Below are 19,589 nucleotides of genomic sequence, written 5' to 3'. Positions count from 1 at the left end.
TGACCTCATTTCAAGGTTTTTCGACAGTGACATTCCGAGGGGTTCGTGCTGATTGTGCGGAGATTGTGACAGCTGGTTAAACTGCATCCCTTGACAAGGCAAGAACAAGATGTATGTCAGGAGAAGTGCAGTATTATCATAAGGAGACGTATACTTGGAATATGGTGGACGAATGGAGGGAAAAAGAGAGGCAGAGGACGTCTAAAAGAGAGAGAGGAAGAGGGTGAGCTTGAGTCAGTAAAAAATGTCGAAAAGGGAGATGGTTTGTTAAAGAAGAATGGTAGAAAGTGGAAGCAGGGTGAGCTGACAGGAGAAGTGGAAATATGAGGTCGAAGTATCGGAGGTGGGTGATGTGAAGTTCTCGGAGCCTGAGGCTTGCACCGAGGGTCACGATAAAGAGGAGTCTGTGACAGTAGGATGACGTTTTTGGAAAAAGTGGACACTTGCCTTTTGTCTGATCCAGTTGTGGTTTCAGGGTGGGTGAAAACAGAGTTGGGTGCAGTGGAATCGGTGAGGGTAACCAGAAGTCTTATTGTGATAATTGTTTGTGTTTCTGCTGGTCAGAGAGAGAAGGCGATCCGCGTTAAATGAATGGGGGAAATACATGGGAATTGTTTTGCTCTCAAGTGAAGGGCGTGATTACTGGCGTAGAAGTAAAAGTTGAACAACTGAAGGGGAAGATTCTCGATGTTTGTGATGCTCGTGGTTTGGTGCGACGCAGACAGGGTGGCGTGAGTGGTGAGACAGTCATTGCCTGTTATTTTTTAGTTTTGATGTTGAGTCTTTGCCCGACAAAGTGATTTTAAGAACTTATTTATCCTGTATGAGCTTGTCTGCCGAATACATTACATTGTTACAGGTGTCAAGCTTATGGGTATGTGGCAGAAGTGTGTAGGAGGGAAGTTCCTAGGTGTGAGAAGTGTGCAGAAGGACATGAGACAAAGGATGTGTAGCATTGGGGAAAGTAGTGGAATGTGTGGGTGCCCATGGGGCTGGGGATCAGAAATGTCCCGTGCGAGAGAGGCAGGTTGAGGTTTCCAGGGTTAGAGTAGTGCAGAAGTTGTCATATGCTGAGGCAGTGAAGAAAGTAGAGGGAGATGGGTCAAGGGGGAGTGATCCCGAGAGTCGTGGTGTAAGTAGAAGATCTGTACCAGTACAGAGGGATAGGCCAACAAGTGATATATGTTTCAGTATGATTGGCTGAAACATATATTGGCTGAAACATAAGACATTTATAGCAATGGTTATCAACTGTACTGCATGGATGGAACGTAAGTCGCAGAAAATTGAGGTTGTGGTGGCAGCTGCAGAGAGGTATTTGGGTGCACGAGACTTGACATCAGAAGAGTTACAGGGTGTGTTAAGTGGTGATATCCCATCCTTTCAGGTTGTTGGCCTGAAGTAGGACTAAATTGATTTAAATAGTGGAGTTTGGCACAACCACGATGAAAGGAACACAACTTTAAACCTTGCATGGAGCTGGTTTAGTGTCAGTGACACAGAGATGCTATGTCAATATGAAAATGTACTTACAAGCATCATCCTCATGGAGAGACTTTCCAGATTTCAGACCTTTAGATAATGAAAAATGTAAAACACGCATCACATCTTGCGTTTGGTTCTGACTACATTGTATAATGAAAATACGATATATGTTTAATTATACAAGACAATGGCTTTTACGATTCCAAAAACAATTAACACAAATTTGATATGTAGCCTTGAGCTACATGGTGGTCTGGTGAATCCTGTTTTGTTGCATGGCCTGAAAGAGCATGTGTATCAGACCACCTTAGTTTCTATTTAACGTGCCAATAGAGAAGCTTCTGTTACTACCGTTATGTATCTTGATTTAGCAACCACATGTTTATCTGATATTAATCATTCCTATGGCAAAATACTATGTTGCTATCTAGGTGTAATCTCGCTATTTGATTAAAGGCTGTTGTTACGCACGCCCCTAGGAAGAGGGAACGCAACACCCTGCTACAACTCAGCTCCCCGTGGAGTGAAAAAAAGATATGGGATTGTAGGTGTGAGTAAGGATGACAAAGGCAGAGAATTTACCGTTTACTGGGAATTTATTCCTTCACACGGTTAATTTGGGGAAAAGGGGCTGAACAGAAGCAAAGAAAGTAAATGCCACAGCCCCCTCCCCTACCTTACCTGCCTACCCACTACTTACATAACTTAGCACCACCTGGTGTGCTAACCAAAATACAGGGGGTGGTCCACCCAGGTCTTTCCTAGTGTGCATAGACAGTTAATACTACGGGTTATGTATGCCCGCAGGCCTCTTGCCTAAGCACTCCATAGGTACCTTCCCCTTCCTCCCTGGGAAGAAATTAAACAGAATATTACAAACTACTTCACAAAAAACAACTCTGAGAAACAACTAACACAGGACATAACCATCAGCTCTCTGAGCAACAACTAATAGAGGACATACCAATAAGCTCTCTCTCAGCAACACTAACCAAAATACAGGACATAACCATAAGCTTGCTCTCTCGCTCTCTCTGTGTCTCACCTCTCAGATGGGCTTCAGTGAAACATGGAAAAAATCTCACCTCTAATTAGTCCACACCCTTTGATTATATGCATAAAACATGTAGCCCTGTCCTATCCTTACAACAATATTGTTTAAAGAAAATACACGCAACAATCTTGATCTCTTGACAGTAATGTTGACTTTCTTTTCTTCTAGATATCCCTCCGTTCTGATTGAATTATTATATCTTCAGTTATACAGATGACTTGTGGTTCATTTGATACTTTTGTTGATGTATTTCTATAGGCCGTAAACTCCAGTGTTTCCTTTTTCTATTTTTACAGGATGTTGAACTTTTTTTATGTGCTTAAGTTGAGTCTCCTTCAGTTTCCCAGTAAGTGACCATTTCTTCACATTTAACATTTAAAACCACGAGGCAGTAAGCTGCTGATATCATCATATAAACAAATTTGGTGCTCTTTACCATAATTCAAATTGCGTTTTGTCTCTTATAAGTTGATGTCTAAGAGCAAAAAAACATCATCCAGTTGGCCATTTGCTCAGATATCCCCTGTCAAGACCCTTGGATCAGAGGGACAAGAACTATGACTTCTTCACTTCCACCTTTCACTTTGAGGACCCTCTATTTCCTCCTCACCGCACCCCCAAACCTGTCCCTCCTCCACTGCTCCGACCCACACCACCACCCCCAGACGAGGACCCATACAGGCCCATTAAGCCCCCTAATACCTCTGGTCCCTCCTTTCAAAGGCGCTGTCCAACCTATTACAGGTATTGTATATATATCCTCCCTGTTTTCTTAGTGGAAACTGTGATCGCTTATGTGGCCCTCTGCCCTTCCCCCCACCAGCCCTAGCCCTGTGCACCCAACTCTCAGACTCCACACGCAGGGACACAGACCAAGGTGTGCCCATACAACGAAACAGAATCCCTCCCGTCTATGTTTTCACAGCCTCTGATAAGGAGCAGCCCGGAGTATTCATTCTGCCCTCTGCCCCCAGTGGCCAACCAGACAGATTGGCCCCCATCCCGCCCTGTAACCCATATTTGTACTTCCTTCAGGACAGAGCACAAACACGAGGGCGGAGGCAGCAGAGGGACTTCCTGGACCCATCTTTGTATTCCCATCTGAGGTGGCCACTGGGATGGGCAACAGTGGGGTTAACATGTTGTCTCCTCCCCTACGACCTGACTCTGTTCCTCCTCCCATCCTCATTTACCCTGGTGTTTTTATTCCCATCATAGGAGAAAACATCGGACATAGATAATCGCCTGCTGAGATTCAGACTTCACTGATTCAAAGTAGTTTTCCCCAGTTCACTTCAAAGATACCCAGCTACTTTTGTATTGAAAGTAGCTGGAGATTAAACTAAAGAAATGTATAATGCTTTTATATAACAATCTACACTGTCAATCGTTGGGTCTTTCTATACTTAATGCATATTTCTGTTTACCATTGGATGTAAAACAATTATCTGCAATAAATGAATAAAACTTGTGTTGCGATTTTACAGCGTATCTGTGCACATTTTGGGAAGAAATACTACCATTTAATTAATTAATGAATATTAGAGATAATGGCATTTTAATGTGCAGCATGATTGTATCTTCTCTGCTTCAGGAAAATGTGTATTGGTCTATTTGTTTTTCTGTGTTTACGCAAATCATTCCTGAGGAATGAGGGTGTTCCTTTGGTTTGGTGGTATGATATAATTAAAAAATCATTCTTCCTTTAATGACTACTGTAAAGTTTTGACAGAATATTTCCCTGGGTCTAAAATTCTGTTTTAGTAGTTGTTTACTGGGCTTATAGTTTTTTCTTCAAATTACATTGGTTCGTCTGTCTGTATGTTATTTCCGTTACTCTCTCATTCAACACTTTGGGGGATTTAATGTTGAAGTTTCTATTCTTCAAATATAGACAAAGTATATACCAGTATTGCCATGTAAATGTGTCAGCAAATGTAATTAATTATCATGGAGTGACACTTGGTTTATCCCACGCACCAAATCATGCATATAAGCATACCCCATTCATACAGTGTCTATTGTTCATTCATACATCCCATTTGATTCTATAGTATTCTTATTAGTGCTGGATATACAACAGGAACTTTTAATTTGTATTCATTGGGACTGTATACCCCTTCCTTTTTATGCTGAGGAGGAGAGGATACTCAACCTAATCAAGGTAATGCTTAGAATAAAATTGATTTTCTACTAGTCTTTGCCATATACAGTCGTATGAAAAAGTTTGGGCACCCCTGACAATTTTCATGATTTCCATTTATAAATAATTGGGTGTTTGGATCAGCAATTTCATTTTGATCTATCAAATAACTGATGGACACAGTAATATTTCAGTAGTGAAATGAGGTTTATTGGATTAACAGAAAATGTGCAATATGCATCAAAACAAAATTAGACAGGTGCATAAATTTGGGCACCCCAATAGAAACATCACATCAATATTTAGTAGAGCCTCCTTTTGCTAAAATAACAGCCTCTAGACGCTTCCCATAGCCTCTAATGAGTTTCTGGATGAAGGTATTTTGGACCATTCCTCCTTACAAAACATCTCCAGTTCAGTTAGGTTTGATGGTTGCTGAGCATGGACAGCCCGCTTCAAATCATCCCACAGATTCTCAATGGTATTCGGGTCTGGGGACTGGGAAGGCCATTCCAGAACATTGTACTTGTTCCTCTGCATAAATGCCAGGGTAGATTTTGAGCAGTGTTTTGAGTCGTTGTCTTGTTGAAATATCCAGCCCCGGCATAACTTCAACTTTGTGACTGATTCTTCAACATTATTCCCAAGAATCTGCTGATATTGAGTGGAATCCATGCGACCCTCAACTTTAACAAGATTCCCAGTACCGGCACTGGCCACACAGCCCCACAGCATGATGGAACCCCCACCAAATTTTGCTGTGAGTAGCAAGTGTTTTTCTTGGAACGCTGTGTTCTTTTGCCGCCATGCATAACGTCCCTTGTTATGACCAAATAACTCAATCTTTGTTTCATCAGTCCACAGCACCTTATTCCAAAATGAAGCTGGCTTGTCCAAATGTGCATTTGCATACCTCAAGCGACTCTGTGGCGTGTGTGCAGAAAAGGCTTCTTCCGCATCACTCTCCCATCCAATTAATCAGTGCTAAGTAGTTACAGGTATTCAAATCAACAGAATGCCAAGGGTGCCCACATTTTTGCATAGTCTATTTTTCACATCTGATTTAATTTCATACAACTTAATATTGCTACACTAAAAATCTTTGTCTGGACAATACCCCAGTACTCAGCTTTTATTAGAAAATGAATGGCATGCCATTGTGATCATTTTCTGTGACGACAGAGGAAATTATTATGCAGCCTCAGAGGGGTGCCCAAACTTTTTCATACGACTGTAGTGTTGAATGGTCAAATGGTCCTGTGTTTTGGACAATCATATCACATGACCTGGATTTGAACCTTTATTTAAAGCTTTTTCAACAACCTGTCTCCTTTTCTTTTTATGTCAGATGGTCCAGCTCCATCTGCAGATAATTGCTTTAATTTTTGGTGTAATTCTAATTCCTGGCTTAAAATAACAGTTAAAATCTAGGTCATGAGACATGATAGTTCAAAACACATGGCCCTATAGAATGAATTATGTTAAATTATAATGTATTCAATACACCTTTGGTACTCAACATTGTTTGTCAAGTTTACTATGTTAAAAAAAGTGACATTTATTTTACTCTTTCAGAAATGAAGGAAAAGAAATTGGAGATTTTGAGGACCGCCTTCTATATTTTATTTGTGGCAACAGTAGCATCTTCAAAACCAGTAAGAGTACCCCTGCTGTTTTCCATCATCTTTATTCTTATAAATCTGTAATTATTATAATGTGCACAATGACAAAGTCAGTGAATAGAGACTGTGTCAAAAGTGTGCTATTCTATGTTTCTACACTCAAATAGTATTTATATTTGTGAAACCAGGTCCGTCTACATGGATTCCAATACAGAAGCATGATGGCTGACAGCCTGGAATCGTCTGAGTCCTCGGAGTCCAGCCAGTCTTCCTCAGAGAATGGTCAGCCAATGGTCGCTGGCACTGAGATCGCAATACCAGGCACTCAGGAGGAGACAGACCCACCAGACAGTGAAGCTATAGCCTCTGAAACAGCCTCAGAAGTTGATGATGCTTTAATTGCTTCACAAACCACACTTCAAACGGATGCCTCATCAGCAGATGCACTAAATGGGACAGACACTGAGGCTACCTCACAGCATCCAGTCATCGTCGCATTGACTGATTCTCCCAGTCTGACTTCTGATAATGTCACAACCCATATACGGTCTATGGTCACAACGGATCTGCCATCAATCACTGACACAGCCACAATTCAAACATTCTATGTGGGCACAACTTCTCCCCCGGGCCCATACCACATACCGATTATGGAGCAGCCAACTCCTCCACCAGTCTCCCCAATACCAAGCCTAACTCCCCAGCAGCTTGTTCCATTGGGAACCACTGATGACATAGCTGGTGTGCCAGGTTGTTTTACTGTAGTATACATAACGAGCCCTCATGCTCAGCCAGTTCCTGTTAGAGGTGATAACATTTAAAGCAGAGAGGAAGTTATTATATCATTGATTAAAGTCAGACATGAAAGCTGGCTTCTTTTTTTCATTTGTCTTTATGAACATATGAGCACAATTGCAGCCACATAGTGAGCTGGAGGGGCGCCTGTGCTGCAACTGGCTGAAGCGCTCATGAAAATGATTCACTATAATATTTTGCACTATATAAGTGATACATATGTAGATGTACTGTACTTTATATTGCTCAGTGTCTTCCATGAGTCAGTCTCACATGTATTTGTATTTTATCCCATCTTTTATCGTGTGATTTATTTTGAAAGGTGACACAGATTGCATTAACACTGTCAACAACATTTTAGTCTATTTGTAAAAGAGGACCCACCATCTGTAATAAATGCTCTATAAACATTTAGAAAAAGGACAGAAGCCAGAAAGAGTACCTTTTCATGTGCTGCAGGATATTTTGGGGCTTTTGATTATACTGCAAAACCTATTACAGGCAATTTGCAGATAATGCCAGCTGTTGGGCATTCTTTGTGACTCCCATTGTGTCCTCAGTTATCATTGAATGAATGAATGATGATACATTCCTGTTTTAATTTTGTACTGTAAAGCTTGTCTTGTATACAATTGAATGTCTGACCCAGAAAGACAGAGACCCTGGAGCAGATGGTGTTTAACTTCTGGTATGAATGCAATGCAGTGAGTGAACAAGTGGTTGTTGTTGTTTTTCCCGGTATTACAGAGACACTGTTGTTGAGAGATACCAAAGCTCATGGCATGAAGTATGTTTGCCACCGCACAACACACATTGATCATTTACTTGTGACACACAGACACAGAAACATATTTTTCAAGTAGCTTCACTACTTGGACCCCAAATAAACATTTTAAAGTTGAACTTTTTCATATTCCTACATGGAACATATAGGAACCATAGACCAAGCTGGACCCTTAATGGTCAGCCTACCATACAAAAGGCAGCAGAAGGTATCTAAATGCATCTGCTACGTTGTATAGATTATAACCTGCAACCAGGTTAGCCCCCTGTTGTCCTGAGATGATAACAGTCTGTAATCTGATGCATTGCGAATGTTAAGCTCTTGAGCCGCTTAAAACCACTTGTGGTGTAAAATTCATACTCATCTGATAATGTGGACAGAACAACATACTAACATTAATAGCCTGGTCAGAAATTACCTCTATTTTGTAGCACTTATTAGGCACTGTTTTTCAAAACTCCCAACTGAAATAAGTAAGTTGTTGTTGTCCTCATTGGGAATTGTATTCATTAACATTTGAATAACATCTTATTCAAGTACCTGTGAAGATGTATGAAATTCATAATTTGAATCTACTGTACATAGATTAAACACTCTTTACAATCCATTTAGAGGTCCTATTGAAATCCACGTAATCCTATGGTATGATACTGCTTGTGACTGAGTACTACACCCTAATAAGTCTTGATTTGTGTCTAAATACTATAATGACCAGGTCTGTCTAGTCAACAACAAACACTATTTCTGCATGTTCTTCACTTAAATGCAAAAACATTGTAGTGAAAATAAAATAAACAAATGCTTGTTCCTAGGGATGAGGTCAATTATAGTTTGTCAGAACTCTTTTAATCACATTTCAATTTAGATTGACCCGTCCCCGACCCTCAGTGCACTAGTTCATATAAACATTTTTTTTGTGAAACACTAAAATAGTTCTCCGGAGCCTGGCAGCTCTATTCAAACATCAAGGCTATAACAAGTTCAGCTTAAGTCCTTAATTGCTTTTACCAATAGACTGGTATGGGAACAGAGGAGAAAAAAAGAAATAGATTATATTGAAACAGGTCCAGTACAAGTGTTTGACTGGATCTGTGTGTAGACCTTTTAATCAGCAAGTCAATAATCTCATATCCTATAAGAGGATTCCTTTTCCAAGCCAAGTTATGTCAGACAATAAAATGGCTGTTGAGTTCTTTTATAGAATGAATATCTTCTCTACGATCACCATCACTATATTCTTGTCAGTGTTATTGTATATAATTGTTCTCCATGTGTAGTTGTAACATAATTCATGTAATTGAATATATGTCAAAGTGAGTTTGTGGCCTTGATTCTAATAGGCTAAGAGAGACCACAGACACCTGTTGTCCACTCTGACAGGAAGCATGTTAACGTCTTAAAGTCCTTATCCTCTTTAAACACCCCCACACCCTCTTTGTTCTCCTGCAGCACAGAGGTCTCTGTGTCATTACAATCTGGCAATAAACAATTAACAATAACATTGACTATTTTCTGGAATTATGTGAAAACCAAAATGAATGTATTGTATCGCACGAGAATACAAAAATCCCCTCGTTGGAGATTCATTCATTCAAATTCTTAATTTGTCCCCTAAGCCTAAGGAAACTATCACATAATCTTTACATTCTTAAGAGACAATGGATTAGCCTACACCTAGATTACTCAATTGGAGCAGTGCTTGGCCAGCGTTCATGAACGCATGTGCTCAGCAGTATCAGTGATATGTAATACATACAGTGGGGAGAACAAGTATTTGATACACTGCCGATTTTGCAGGTTTTCCTATTAACAAAGCATGTAGAGGTCTGTAATTTTTATCATAGGTACACTTCAACTGTGAGAGACAGAATCTAAAACCAGAATCCAGAAAATCAAATTGTATGATTTTTAAGTAATTCATACAATGTGATTTTCTGGATTTTTGTTTTAGATTCCGTCTCAACACTCACAGTTGAAGTGTACCTATGATAAAAAATTACAGACCTGTACATGCTTTGTAAGAAGGAAAACCTGTAAAATCGGCAGTGTATCAAATATTTTTTTCCCCCCATTGTATGTATCACTAGCCACTTTAAACTATGCCTCTTTGTTTACATACCCTACATTACTCATCTCATATGTATATACTGTATTCGATACCATCTACTGCATCTTGCCTATGCCCTTCTGTACCATCACTCATTCATATATCTTTATGTACATGTTCTTTATCCCTGTATAAGGTAGTAGTTTTGGAATTGTTAGGTTAGATTACTCGTTGGTTATTACTGCATTGTCGGAACTAGAAGCACAAGCATTTCGCTCCACTCGCATTAACATCTGCTATCCATGTGTATGTGACAAATAAAATCTGATTTGATTTGATCAGTTGACAAGGATGCAGTTGAGGTAACGGCAGTCCTTACTCTGCCCAAAACAACACTACAGAAAACCTATTGATGAATTCATGAAGGGGAGAGTTCATGTATCAGTTTGTCTTCATATACTCAGTTTGATGACACATACTGTATGTAGACTTGTTTACAGGAAGTGAGTTGATGAAGTGTGTTCACTGACAGACATATTTGTATTTATTAGGGATCCCCACCCTTCCTGGGGTCCAAGCACATTAAAGCACTTACATTACACACAGGGCCAGAGGAGCTTGGGAGGGGATAATGGTATGTAAATATTCTGTAAGCACATGGATCCTCTGTCAGCATCATTGATGGGGCCGTGGCACGCAATGCATCCTGCTAACATCCTCTGCATGTGCTTAATCAGAGGGGGGTATTAAAGTAGAACAGTAATGCTCCCAGATTTCAATCTGCCGTCTGCTGTATAGTCCACGGAAGGCAACGACATGGGAAGCACCGGGAGGATGCTCAACCTTTGGAACAGGAGGCAGAGCCTCTTCCCTAACTACAAAGTCACCGGGCCTAGTGCTGAACTTAGAAGACCCTCAGAAGACAGCACCCTTCCATTCACCAAGGACAGCTGTATAAAAGAGTGGAATTCCATGCAGGAACTGAGCAAGGACATTTATGACATCTACTCTGAGTATGAGGATGAGGAAGATGAGAAGCCGTTGGCTCTTCTTTCAAGGCTGGCTTCACCCACCAAGAATTACAATCTCAACATCAATGTTGGGGGGAAGTCCTATCAGATAGCTTACCGGTTGGCGGCCAGGTACCCCAAAACTAGGATAGGGCGGCTTGCCACCTATACAGACCACAACAAGAAACTGGACCTGTGTGACGATTACCAAGTCAAGAAAAATGAGTACTTCTTCGACAGGGACCCAGAGATTTTCAACAACATCTTCACCTTCTACAGAACTGGGGTGCTGTGGATAAAAGATGAGCTGTGTCCCAGAAACTTTCTGGAGGAGATCAACTACTGGGGCGTGAGGATCAAGAACACCCACCGCTGCTGCCGGATTTCCTTTGAGGAGCGACAGGACGAAATAAACGAGCAGCTGAACATCCAGAGAGAGCTGGAGGCCGAGGTGGAGATCGAGGAGAATGAGGAGCTGTTTCAGGACATGTTCATGGGCCATAACCGCAGAGTGATCTGGAACCTAATGGAAAAACCTTTCTCATCTGTCCCTGCCAAGCTCATGGCCTTGGTCTCCAGCCTGTTTGTCCTGGTATCCCTGGTGGCCATGACACTCAACACAGTAGAGGATATGCAGTACAAGACTCCCTCTGGCCAATTGAGCGGGAAGACCTACTGTGAATTTGTGGAGTCTCTGTGCATTGCTTTTTTCACCATGGAGTATCTGCTCAGGCTGGTGTCCACACCTGACCTCCAGACTTTCGCCAGGAGCATGCTCAACACGGTGGACCTGATCGCTATTCTACCTCAGTACCTGCAGCTGGCTTTGGAGTGCTTTGAAAACAATGACTACGTGAAGCACGAACATGACATGAGGACAGTTGGGCAGGTGGGGAAGCTGGGCCAGGTGTTGCGGATTATGCGGCTGATGCGTATATTTCGTATCTTGAAGCTGGCGCGCCACTCCACCGGACTGAGGGCGTTTGGCTTCACACTCCGCCAGTGCTACCAGCAGGTGGGCTGCCTCTTCCTCTTCATTGCCATGGGAATCTTCGCCTTCTCTGCCATGGTCTACACTGTGGAGCATGACGTGCCCCAAACCAACTTCACAAGCATCCCCCATGCATGGTGGTGGGCTGCTGTAAGTATATTAGTTCACAATAGGCTGTTAGGAGTTTTAAAAAAGTCAAACTTTCATTCTCTGTAGCTTTATATTCAGCTTTGTTTCTGGTGATCTTCCAGCGATGATGCAGGGAGGCTCAGGTCTGGCTTCAGGTCTGTAGTGTGTCTGGTCTATGGCTCGCTCTGTAGTCACCTCATAATACTACCTACTGCACTGTGTACTAATGGCTGTCAGTGGCCACTAACTGAATGATAAGCTTAAACACTGATCAAAGTACCAGTAACTGTTTCATATGAACTGCATGGCCTGACATGATTTAAATGGATGGTTTATATGGTTCCTGGATAGTGTCTTAATACTATAATGCTATTACAGGCTGGACCTTAGGTCAGCGCACCTCCATTAGAATATGTGTATCTGTCCATGTCCATGCCTGTTCACATGAAGCATGCCGTATGTGCTTAATTATGATCAACACTCTGGACATAAAGTCAGGCCACTATTAGGCCCTGTATATCTCTTTCTGAAAGGGTATGATATGAATTTCTTAAGTTGTGACTGAAGTGGGACAGATAACACTTTTACATTTTCACTGTGAAAGGGGTTCAAGTTCCATAACTTTTGTAATTTCTGCCCTGCAGGTGAGCATCTCCACCGTGGGCTATGGAGACATGTATCCAGAGACCATCCTGGGGCGTCTCTTTGCTTTCTTCTGTATTTCCTTTGGAATCATACTGAACGGACTGCCCATCTCCATCCTCTTCAACAAGTTCTCAGACTACTACGCCAAACTGAAATCCCACGAGTATACCGCAAACATGAAGAACCGGGGGAAAATTAGGTTTGCCAAAAGGACAGCAATGAAGATCTCACTTTGTTGTGGAGTAGGACACACTACATGATGCTACAGCTAACTGTTTAGGACTTTGTAAGACACAATATCTGCCTGATCTTTCTTAAATTGGCAACATATATAGTATCGGGTTGAATAAAGTAATGTTAACTTTGAAATTGCTGAAAACCCATGCACTCTTTTGTCTTACCCATCAGATATGCTTCTCCAGGGGTGGAAATGGGAGGGAGTCTGGGGGAAGGGGGTTCTGGACTTGAAAACATTTTGCGATGTAAAATTTTGCATTTCACATTGAATTCATAGATTTTACATTGGAGGGCTCCAGGAGTGATTTTCTTTCTCCATTTCTACCCCTGCACTTCACACATATGACCAAATGAGAGTGCTTCTCCCCCAAAAGGTAGGCCTGTTAACAATACCATATAGACAGTGCATTGTCATAAAGAGCTCCACAGCTATGGAGCAACTTGCCCTGTCAGGTCAAGTTGATTCTATTTGCTCCTTTTTTATATTTTTATGCATTTAATGATTGAAACACTTTCTACATTGCTTAATGTCCTTTATGTCACATGCTGCTTCTCAGTTTTAATTTGTATTTTTTGAACACTTGAATAACATGGAGCTTTAATGAGATTTGATTTTGCAATCATATCTTGTATGCTCAATAAAGAGAAATAATGTTACATGATTTTTGTATGTGCCGTTATATTACTGCTGCAGAGGCAAACATGGTCACTCACTAATAAAGCAATTATGTGTACGTTTTGCAACGCAATGTGATTTAAATATGTCCACAGTTTCAGCCCCCCCACCCCCTCACAGGTTTTCTGGCAGGCTATTCCAGAGGCGGTGGGCATAATAACTAAAGAGAGGGGTTGTTGTAAATGTGTCCACACCTGACCTCCAGACTTTCGCCAGGAGCATGCTCAACACGGTTGACCTGATCGCTATTCTACCTCAGTACCTGCAGCTGGCTTTGGAGTGCTTTGAAAACAATGACTACGTGAAGCACGGACATGACATAAGGACAGTTGGGCAGGTGGGGAAGCTGGGCCAAGCCTAAAGGAAGAGAGGGGTTGTTGTAAATTGCTGCCATTCATGTGTCATGCCGAGCAAGATTGAGGCCAAATCCCAGATGGAAAAACTAAACAACATATTTTACCTACTGATTGTGAGGGTATGTTTTGCATCATTAAAATAGACTTGGCATGTATGCTTTGGAATGTATGAACACTTTACCACGATGATAAGCTTTCTGTAGCAGCAAATACATTCACTACAGCAGGAGTAGATCCCATACTATACTAATCTGTCTGATCCTGCCCAATTAGCCCGCTACCTGTCTGAAGCAAAGACCCACAAAAGCTTGCAGCTGCTGGCATCTTGTGGTTAGTGTTGATAGAGTAGAAGGTGGTGAACGATTTTAATACGTCACACTTGATAATCTAGAACATTTAGCTAAATACTCGGTTATGAAATTTAGGATTATAAGGTTTGATAAAATTAAGATATTTTTTGTAATTTTATAAAACATATGAACCACAAGAGAATTTGAAGGGGGGTTTCACTAGTTATCACAGCCACAAAGTAAAATGTCCATATCGTAAAAATTCATGACAACGAACATGAGGTTTTTGGTCTTAATGTAAGGTTAGGATTAGGCATAAAATTAGCAATGTGGTTGAGGTTAGGATTAGGTTTAAAAATGGATTTTAAAAAGAGACATTGTAGAAATAGAAATGTCTTTGACATTGTGGCTTTGATAACGCTATATGGGATCATTGGGACTGTTTCATTACAGTATTTTCAATGGTTTAATCCATGATTAAGGTTAGGTAAGGGTTATGGTTAACGGGAGGGACATCCCAAGGATTCCAGATAGCGCTAACAAAATTAGACACCGGCAATTTCCCACAATCCTTTTCATCAGTAGAGTGACCTCTGGTGCTGTTGTTGTGCAAAATTTCGGAGCAGGCTAACCAACACAAACCAGCAGCAAAATGGTCCCTCCAGTGGCAGTGTCACCGCTTATTAAGGTTTGTGGCAACACATTTGTGTAACATGCTGTTGAAAGTAGTTTTGTAAATCGTGAATTGTTTCCTAATTTGCAGCGAATACGTTGCATAACAATGCTGCATTGTCCAAGATCTCTGCCAAACTCAGACAGCTGGCTAACTAACAACCTAGCTAGTGGAATAATTAATAACGTTAGCTAGCTACATTTTCAACACATAGCTATTACTTCCAAACCTGCAATCATTTGCGCATGTTATGCATCAGCTGACAGCTTTGACATTGCATGCAGATTGTTGTTGTGGACTACCAAGTGGCGCAGCGGTCTACCCTGGTTCGATTCCAGGCTGTATCACGACTGGCCGTGATTGGGAGGCCCATAAGGCGGTGCACAATTGGCCCTGCGTCGTTGGGATTTGGCCGGGGTAGGCCGTCATTGTAAACAAGAATTTGTTCTTAACTGACTTGCCTAGTTAAAAAAGCCCGTGAATTAGCTAGCGTTTGTCTAATGTTGGCATTAAATCATTGCCTGGGTGATACTGTCTGATATGCGTAATTTGTTTCTCATTACAGACCGCAAGGTACTCAGCGTTGTTAGCTGGTATAGTATTTGGCAAGAGGAGATATGGTGAGTTGTGAACCTTGAATAAAGGTTTTGCATTGACTCTAACTGTGCAGACAGGCGGCATGCCGTATGGACGCCTCAGGTGTTGGCATACTAACGTTAGAGTACAAATGTCCTATACTGTGGCCACAGACTAACGTTAGATAAACTAGCAACCTTAACATTGAAGCCATGCAGACACTGACCTCCAACTTGTTGAAAACCTGCAATAACATAGGATTCTTCATAGTTCTAAACATAAATAGATTACAGGTACATCATATGGTGTTTGATTCTTTTCAGAAGTAATTCCATTTTAAGTTTTGATTTTAACACCCTCTAAATTAATTTCAGATGAACTAAAGCCTATTGCTGCAGAGGAAAGAAGGATTGAGGAAGAGGAGAAGAAGGTTCGTGAAGAACAAGAGAAAATTGCCAAGGCGCTAGCAGAAGGTAAACGTCCATGTTTGTTTTTAAGAGATTACTGGCAAATTTGCTCTCATGTTTGTTCTTTTAAGTAAACACATTTGCATGCTTAGATATAGGTCCATCAATAGGTCTTTTGCATGTTCTATAGGAATAGCCTGAATAACAACATATGGCAGTAAAAACAGCTGCTTCATTTTATTAAACAATTGATTGTTTCTGTATAGAAACTTGACACCTACTTTTTTTTCTGGTCTCTCACTACAGCCAGTGAAGAGTCGATTTTGAAATGAGCTGGCACTGGGAGAAGTTACTGTGAAGCTCTTCACACTGCTCCTGTATTTTTCCACTCTTATTTTCCTGGATATACTTGGGCCAAAACTCTCCGGCACAGTTATTTTACTGATGTGTGCACTCTAACCGATAAACCCTCACTTGGTCTGGAGACCAAATATAGTTTTTTGTAGTCATTTACATGGCATATAAAATAATGGCTTGCTATTTGGATTCAACTGTAATATCACAAATGCAGTATTGTAACTAAAGTTAAATGTTTGTACCCTTGTTACACACCCACTACTTGGTAAATAAATGGTAAATATTTATTGTCTTTGAATCATCATTCTTTCATCCTTTCTCCATTTTCCTTGCACTTGCTTCAATAACTTTTTTTTTGTCACACTTCCTTTGTTTTTGAGTAATGGATATGCTATTATGGATTTCCCCCCCCTCTAGTCTACACTATATGAAGCGTCATTCATCAACCATCAACTCTAATATTTGTTCTTTCTAATCTTCTGGACATTAAAACTGAAGCTACATGAAACAAGCATTATTACAAACATTATTACATGAAACAAGATCGTACTGTTCTGTGTCATGGCCATGCACGTAAATGGGACGACTGTGGTCTGCTGTCATGACTGGAGTGGAGCAGACCCTTGACCTGGCACTGTGTTGTCATGGCCGAAAGCCAAAGGTGCCAATACGCAGTAATTCAAGCTCATCCCCATGCAACAATGACAGAAGTGGTTAATAATAGAAAAAGACAAAAGCTTTGTCAACTATGTATATTATCTATAGTGCACAGTATATATTAGCAAGGGATGATCCAATGTATGGCCTTGCTCACTGAAATAATTTTCAGAAATGACACATGCACCCATTTCACCTGGCGTCAACCTTCTTGTAATGTGCTTCAGCGGTCTGTCCAAGAACATTTTGTCTGGGATTACAGAACCCAACTGGTGCAACAGATCATGTTACTTAACCCAGGGGCATTAACAGTCCCACGTAGACTGTTCATTTCATAAAGCATGTATTCTTACAATTGAATACTTCTTTACTCTTCAACTGCCTGAACTTGATATCCAATCCCTCTTTATTTATCATTGTTCAATGAATATGTTACCAACTGATAAGACATGCATGTCATTTATTTCCATTTAATTTCCATGTCACTAAAGAACTATCTAATACCTTGGTGTTGCCATGCCCATATGTAAACAGTACTTTGGTACTTTGGCTTGGCTAAGGTAAACTAATTCCCTAGATGTGCTTTGTGTTTAGACTAGAAAATACCCTTGCTACAATTACATAAAGCCATTTCATTGTGTATGGGAGAGTGCAACAGTTTTTGGGTAGGATTTTGTTAACTGGATTAGTAAGATTAAGATTTAACCCTCCACTCAGGACCAAGATGTGAAAATAATCAGTGAGCTCGTCTGTGCCTTGTGTATATAAGGATCCTAGACAGAAGAGAAACGCATAACTGCAACTTCATTGAAGCTTAACCTCTTGCTTTGTTCCTGAAAAGGTAAGTTTTTGCTACTTTTCATGGGAATGTTAAAATGTTGCTGTGAATATTTTTATGTTATGGGCTTTTTATAAGTATGTAGTTACCAATTGAGAGGACCAGCTATTGTGCTTTATCAAAATATTGATTTGTTTTTATTACATATGAAGTTATACTTATGGAATTTCTCTCTTCTCTAGAAATGGACTTCCATATGCTGGCCCTTGTGGTGGTGCTCCTGGCAGGTCTGGAGCAGAGTTGGGCTGCCTCCTGTGTGGTGGACAGCTTCAATGTCAAGGAGGACTTTGACCCCAAGAGAGTGAGTAAAACAAACAGTCCTCTATAGAAGACCAAGCTGTCCTGCAAGGCCCTACATCTGTTTTTATGTGCTAGTGCCACAGTACACAGCTAGAAAAATAGTTGCAACACTCCTGCTCCAGTATGGAGGAAATAATAATTGCCTAGGCTACCTGCAAGGCTCTTCAACCAACCAGTTTATCTGTGTGTGCTCCAGTACGCAGGGAAGTGGTACGCTCTGCAGAAGAAGGACCCTGAGGGACTGTTCCTCCAGGACAACATCTCAGCTGAGTACACCATCGGTGACGACGGCTCCATGGTCGCCGCCTCCAAGGGACGTGTCACACTTTTTGGGTAAGAGCTGCCTGGAGGTTGTTTCTGATGAAATTGTATTAGTCTTAAAAGTAGTAATAGTCTTAAATTGAACATGGCTTTCCGAATCTGTGTATAAGGGTCAAACTGAAAACCTTACATCTACTACATGTTTGTAACTTAAAGCCATTTTACATGAATACTGTATCTATGATAAGTTGATTGGAAATACTTTCCCCTATTTACAGATTCTGGGTTGTGTGCGCTGACATGGCTGCCCAGTACACTGTGCCAGACTCTGCCAACCCTGGAAAGATGTTCATGAACTACCAGGGCCTGGCCAGCTATCTGTCCAGCGGAGGTACGTCTACTAAATATACCATTATACACAAATACACTTAGACACAGATGCAGAAATAACAACTAGTAAGCTGCGCACGATACTCACAATTACTCTCTCTCAGGTGACAACTACTGGGTGATTGACACCGACTATGACAACTATGCCATCACATATGCCTGCCGTACCCTGAAGGACGATGGAAGCTGTGAGGATGGCTACTCCCTGATATTCTCCCGTAACCCCCGTGGCCTGCCACCAGCCATCCAGAGGAGCATTCGTGCCAAGCAGGAAGAGATCTGCATGGCCGGACAATTTGAGCCCGTGCTGCAGTCTGGTATGGGTTACATTTTTCATATTTTATTTATAAAGCCCTTACATCAACAATTGTTATGAAATGCTTTATAGTAATCCGGACTACACCATCAAAGAGGAAGGATCAGTGTTGTCTGCATTACTGTAAATGCTGAGTGCCGCCTTTACAAACATTCACTGAGAGTTACTTAACTCATCTCCTACTCAAAAAATATTTAATTACCAGCATAAATGTGCTTTCTACAACTAAAGCAAATGTTTATTTTTGGGATGTCCAACAAATTTAGCATCCCAGTTGACCCTCTTCTGATTTTTCTCTGCTCAACAGGAGCTTGCTGAATGTCTACTATGAAGGAACTTGTGCTGCCAAGGGATCCCTACAACATGCTGGCTTGGACAGAGATATTTACTGATGACTGAAGAGGGAAATCGCATAAGATTTTTTTTATATAAAAATTATATTATGCCACTCATGTACAGTACCAGTCAAAAGTTTGGACACCTACTTTATTTTCTACATTGTAGAAGACATAAAAACTATGAAGTAACCACAAATGTTAAACAAATCAAA

At 41.0% G+C, this 19,589-nt stretch overlaps 2 protein-coding genes and 1 long non-coding RNA gene across 4 annotated transcripts; all 3 read left to right on the top strand.

Moving 5' to 3' along the window:
- The first annotated feature begins 11 nt into the window (after positions 1–11).
- LOC112262730 lies at positions 12–8,002 on the top strand. Of its 2 annotated transcripts, XR_006084812.1 has the most exons (5): positions 13–223; positions 2,836–2,885; positions 3,008–4,703; positions 6,258–6,337; positions 6,493–8,002. It is a non-coding gene; the product is annotated as an uncharacterized LOC112262730 (long non-coding RNA). The 2 variants fall into 2 exon arrangements; XR_002955402.2 differs by having other exon boundaries at positions 12–223; positions 2,836–4,703.
- Positions 8,003–10,660: 2,658 nt separating this feature from the next.
- LOC112262729 (potassium voltage-gated channel subfamily V member 2-like) lies at positions 10,661–13,604 on the top strand. Its single transcript, XM_024438460.2, has 2 exons — positions 10,661–12,081; positions 12,705–13,604. Exons 1-2 carry the CDS (start codon positions 10,747–10,749, stop codon positions 12,963–12,965), a joined length of 1,596 nt encoding a protein of 531 aa, XP_024294228.1. The 5' UTR covers positions 10,661–10,746; the 3' UTR covers positions 12,966–13,604.
- Positions 13,605–17,509: 3,905 nt separating this feature from the next.
- LOC112262728 (purpurin) lies at positions 17,510–19,531 on the top strand. Its single transcript, XM_024438459.2, has 6 exons — positions 17,510–17,775; positions 17,955–18,073; positions 18,269–18,405; positions 18,612–18,724; positions 18,828–19,040; positions 19,347–19,531. The coding sequence occupies exons 2-6, from the start codon at positions 17,957–17,959 to the stop codon at positions 19,355–19,357; spliced, it is 591 nt and encodes a 196-aa protein (XP_024294227.1). The 5' UTR covers positions 17,510–17,775; positions 17,955–17,956; the 3' UTR covers positions 19,358–19,531.
- Positions 19,532–19,589: the final 58 nt, after the last annotated feature.

This window comes from Oncorhynchus tshawytscha, linkage group LG12 (genome assembly GCF_018296145.1).
Source record: "Oncorhynchus tshawytscha isolate Ot180627B linkage group LG12, Otsh_v2.0, whole genome shotgun sequence".
Taxonomy (NCBI): domain Eukaryota; kingdom Metazoa; phylum Chordata; class Actinopteri; order Salmoniformes; family Salmonidae; genus Oncorhynchus; species Oncorhynchus tshawytscha.
Note: the sequence above shows the minus strand (reverse complement) of the source record. Positions and strands in the feature narration are given on the sequence as shown.